The sequence below is a fragment of the Argopecten irradians genome, chromosome 3 (assembly GCF_041381155.1).
Source record: "Argopecten irradians isolate NY chromosome 3, Ai_NY, whole genome shotgun sequence".
Lineage (NCBI taxonomy): Eukaryota > Metazoa > Mollusca > Bivalvia > Pectinida > Pectinidae > Argopecten > Argopecten irradians.
This window is the reverse complement of record NC_091136.1, coordinates 28,228,602-28,233,320: the sequence shown is the minus strand read 5'-3', so window position 1 is coordinate 28,233,320 and position 4,719 is coordinate 28,228,602. Positions and strand designations below refer to the sequence as shown.

The window sequence follows — 4,719 nt, the reverse complement described above, 5'->3', positions numbered from 1 at the left end:
CTGTGAATTGTTTGTCTTTTGTTCCTCAGTTAGTGATATGTAGTGTACCAATACTCCAAAGTTCTTGGCTTTGGTTCCTTACTTAAATGACAATCGTGTAGGATATTTGCATGAAAGGCTATCAAATGAAAGACCTTAAACTTCTTTCAAGGAGAAAGATCCCTTCAGTACCCTTTGAGAAATATAGTCAATGAACTTCAATTATCAAAATCCTGGTTGCTATGTTGTTATCCAATCCCCACAGTCCCCAACATGTACAACTATCGATAGAGACACCGGAGAACCTACAATGAAATATGAGAAAGGTCCCCTAAGTGCTTTCTAAGCTATAACAAAAATAGATGAAAGAAAGCTGGACCACATGCCAGCATCTATCTGATGATGGTGAATTAATAAACTAATCATTCCCACTTGGTATCATGTCTTAAAGTATCTTGTATGCGAGTGTCATTTAAAATCAAGAGTTTTCACCTTTGGATATTTGAAATACAACCCTAATACTTTTTATTCTTTTAATCATTTTATTAAATTCAATATTACATATCAAATTCTAGCTGGAACTTCATTGTTTGATTTTAACACCCAGTAGTGTTCGAGTCGGTCCAGCCATTTGTCCCAATAGGTGGCGATCTGATCACAATTCATGACATGAACATGAGCAGGGTCTCCATGAGGGTAGGCCACCACTAGGGCACACTGTCTCACTTTTGTGTCCTGGGGAAAGAATTTGACAATGGCATCAACATTGTACAAAATAATTATAAGCTATTATAATCGTAAAGGAATTAATTAGGATATAGGGTACTCGCCTGGCATGTTAATGAAAGCCGGCAATTACCAGGGAGTAAAGGTAAGATATTGTTAGATGGATAATGATACAAATCCTCCTAAAGCAGAAACAAATCTGTTTCCCTTGCCCCAAAGATGCTCCAGACCAGATTTTATAACAGAGTTTTGAATACATGTACCATTTTCTCAAAGATATTTATTTAGAAGTGTGTATTTAAATTGACAGTGGGGTACCACTAATAAAATCAATTATTTGGAAGTTATCCCTGTAGGATATTACTTGCTCTACCTTCCTATTTAACCATGTCATGCAAAGTAAACACTGTATGAATGAACTTATCTTCTTAATATTCAACCCTGTAGAAATTATCTCCCCTTCCAAGTTTTAAAATACTTTTTAACTCACTGTCCCTTTTCATTCAACCCTGCATGACCCCAAGTCCTATATTAACACATTGTAAACATGTTGAAATTAACTCCCCCACACTTCTAAGTTAGCAATATATGACTTATCTCCCCTGAGGACTGTCTCTCCAGCTCCCTGAACCCTGTAGGAATTATCTCCCTTTCTAAGTTATTTCTGTTTGACTTATAATCAAAACTTACCTGCTCTCCTACCTAAATCAAATACCTGAAAGTATGTTGCACCTCTTCTGTAAAAGATTTTAAGCTTGCAGGCATTTACCCCTCTGAAACAACCTAGCTTGGTTTACGATCTTCTAAATATCACTTTGAAGACTAACCTTCCCTCACGAGATTAACCTACCTGAGTTTTCCTAAAAGTTAACTATGTACGACCTTCTGATATCTACCTTGATTCACACTGTTTGACCTACCTCCCCTCCTACATTGAGTCTGCTACTGTTGACAGCACCGAGATAGGCAGCCAGCTGGATAGGGTTGTCGTATGTATTCGACAATGAAGGCTTTGATTTCTTAGAGGTCTTCCAGTCAATGACACACAATTTATCTCTACAATTATAAACAATTATAAAAATGATATTCTAATAATGCATTATTATAATACATCAATTTTAAGCCATAACATCTTAAACCAATATTACCAAACAAACTTTTTACTTCACTAGTGTTTGGCCATGTATATGTGCCTTCTTAGCAGCTGTGAATTTTAGTTTGACTGAGTAAATTTAATAATTTTATGATATTGCCAATACATTGTATATTTAGATGTTGAACAGCTTAAGTATTTTTATGATGAAGGATTTCTTGACATATGAAATGATACAACAGAAAATAAATAAACTATATGAGTTATGTAATATGACTATATGTATGTATCACCACTAGTACACAGCTGACATACCTGTATTTGGCTATACAGTCAAACTTTCCATGATAAAGCAGTGTCTGATGGCTGACACCCACCTCTACCGCTTTCACATCACTTATGTCAGGCAGGACATGGGCTAGACTCCTCCAGTGGCCGTGGTTGTCTTCCTCCAAGGGGAGGTCATCTTGGCTCATTCCTTCAAGGTATTTCTGTATACAGGTGTGCAGATTTGATCCAAGGCCTAGTGTTTCTACAAAGTATATAACATAAAGGTACTTTTCTAGAGATACATCAATGGCACAACTTAACAAGGCTATGTACTAGACTTATAAATTGCATAATATTAATCACCAGTAGTTCATGAGAGTAGATATAGCTGCCATGGCATAGCTCTGAACGACGGAGGGAAGATTTCTAACTGATGGTCGTCGCCAGTATTAGTCGGTCAGAAACCTGTCTGAAATGGAGTGGTATGATAAATCGTTCTAGAGAATATAATCCAGCATTCAGAGAAATAAATGGTATTTTATGTTTTTCACTGTTATAGTGATTAAGGGGATACAAGGTTTTGATTGTGACAGAAAGTTTGAGTGCCCAGGTAAAAGCCATCAAGTACCCAGCAATAGCCATCACTTACTTTTCTGATATTCTTTAAATCCTTCTACTCCCAGTTCCTCAGTCATCCGTTTTTTCCAACGATTTAAGACATATCTAGCATTAGATGACATGGTTGCATTAATTATAGCTGATACAGAGGGAATGGAGCTCAGTGACAGATTATCTATAAACTCCCTATACCTGGTATGGTCTCCATTCAGATCACCGCTGTCTTCTACCTGGTCGATAGGATTGTAAATACAACACTTTCTTACAAAGCGAAGACCGGCTACCTTACTGCTTCTTTGACTACCAAAAGATGTCCTTTTTTCAAGAGATTTGCTATCAAAAGTATTTCCAGATTCACATTTATTCTCTTGTTGATCGGTGGACTTGTATTTTTCATCGGGTACAACGCTGGATACAGTCTTCGAAAAATGAAGATCAGATTCACCTTTAGATAATTTCAATTTATCTTCTACTTCTACAACAACTTTTGTTTCTGGGAAAGTTCTGTTTTCTTGACTGGTTAACCTTTTTTTGATTCTACTAGACATTGTAGTTTTTCCTCTACACAACGTTTTAATAGCATTGTTCCAACATGCCTTGTTGAGAAACTCTGATGGTAAACTTTTAAAACAGTTCTGAATTACCGGTTCTTGTAACAAAACAGGTGTGCCAATATATCTTAGTTTTGGGAGCAGAATGGAAGCCATCATCCACAGTTTACCATCTGAGCCAGTCACTTAAAACAATGATGAGCAAATTTTGCAATATCATATCTGCAAAAAAGAAAGTAAATAAATATAGCATCCAAAAAATCAAATTTACAACTTGTGAACGATATGGATAGATTTGGGAAAAGGTCATTAATGATTATAAGTAGTGTAAAATTGCTTACATATGTATATGTTTTTGCTGGGATGATTTCCCCGCCAGACTAAATTATCACGAAAAAAGAAAAAGGATCCTTGATATATTTTGAGAAATTTTTATCTTTAACATCTCACAATTAAATATTTTAAAATGAAAAAAAAATGTTTGCGCCATAAAGACCATGAAAACCAGATAGCAAAAGTTTTAAAATCTGTCTCAGAAGTCATATTAAGAAAATTCTCTAGTTAGTGCAGTCTTGCCATGAATATGTGTACTTATTAATTTCCCAATTTTTCTACTGTTTGATATACTTTTGGTACACACAATTACGTTTTTACCTTAGAAAACCAATACCTTCATTGCAGAGGAATATAATAAACCAAGGATATGGCTTTAATTACTATTTTATCATCATAAAGATCATCCTTGGTGCTCCAGGGGTTACTATCACTATCGTTATATCCACTCAGGACTATCACATAGTAAAACCTAAGGTAGCTCAGGAGAAAAAAACTGACCAATCACAGGCCTGCAGAGACTTCCTTTGAAGACTATGCCAAAATTCAAAGCTACATCATAAGTCAACCATAGAGTACCTGCGTATATTCTTTTGATGAACATCAAAGGACCAAATTCAGCTGAAATTACCTGCATCTTATGTTGCCTTCAGTTTTACTATGGCATAGTCCAAGGGTGGATATAATGACAGTGATAGTAACCCCTGGAATATTGTGAATGCATCTAGCTAAATCCAATATGGCCACTGACTGTGTTATCTGATTACGTTTCCTTCCTCCATATATAAAAATATTTTTATATGATATTAAACTTGATAATGGTTACAGGGTGAACAAGAAGATTACTATGCACTTGAACAGTGCATAATGCATGCCCCATAGGCCTCTTTTGTCTATGATTTTTGCAGGACAATCTGTTACATCATAAATATGGACCATGATTTATTAATTATCTACGTACATGTTTTACATAAATTTCTTTGTCTTTATCGTTGTTCCTTCCCTTTATCTATATGCCGTACCAGGTTAGCTGGAGCCATGTGTTTTTATTGACGTTTACCGTTTCCGTATTTTTTATTAGTGTGTACTGTGTAAGTAAAGCTAGCATATCATGTTTTACAGAAGAAAACAAAGATAACTTGATATCAA

The 4,719-nt window shown here is 35.5% G+C and overlaps 1 protein-coding gene across 2 annotated transcripts; it reads right to left on the bottom strand.

The window, feature by feature from the left end:
* Nucleotides 1–507: 507 nt before the first annotated feature.
* On the bottom strand, nucleotides 508–4,646 carry LOC138318094 (mitochondrial genome maintenance exonuclease 1-like). 2 transcript variants are annotated; one of them, XM_069260194.1, is made up of 5 exons: nucleotides 4,532–4,646; nucleotides 2,718–3,459; nucleotides 2,114–2,330; nucleotides 1,626–1,761; nucleotides 508–714 (listed from the first exon to the last, which is right to left on the bottom strand). In XM_069260194.1, the coding sequence occupies exons 2-5, from the start codon at nucleotides 3,394–3,396 to the stop codon at nucleotides 544–546; spliced, it is 1,203 nt and encodes a 400-aa protein (XP_069116295.1). In that variant the 5' UTR covers nucleotides 3,397–3,459; nucleotides 4,532–4,646; the 3' UTR covers nucleotides 508–543. The 2 variants fall into 2 exon arrangements, with proteins under 2 accessions (XP_069116295.1, XP_069116296.1); XM_069260195.1 differs by lacking the exon at nucleotides 4,532–4,646 and adding an exon at nucleotides 3,892–4,018.
* Nucleotides 4,647–4,719: the final 73 nt, after the last annotated feature.

Bases quoted from the DNA above. Each gene is read 5' to 3' on its own strand.
- LOC138318094 (XM_069260194.1), bottom strand. From the start codon at position 3,396: ATGATGGCTTCCATTCTGCTCCCAAAACTAAGATATATTGGCACACCT. The intron at 2,331-2,717 runs GTAAGTGATGGC...TATACTTTGTAG, and splicing joins ATTTAAAGAATATCAGAAAA to AAACACTAGGCCTTGGATCA. The intron at 1,762-2,113 runs GTATGTCAGCTG...TTATAATTGTAG, and splicing joins GACTGTATAGCCAAATACAG to AGATAAATTGTGTGTCATTG.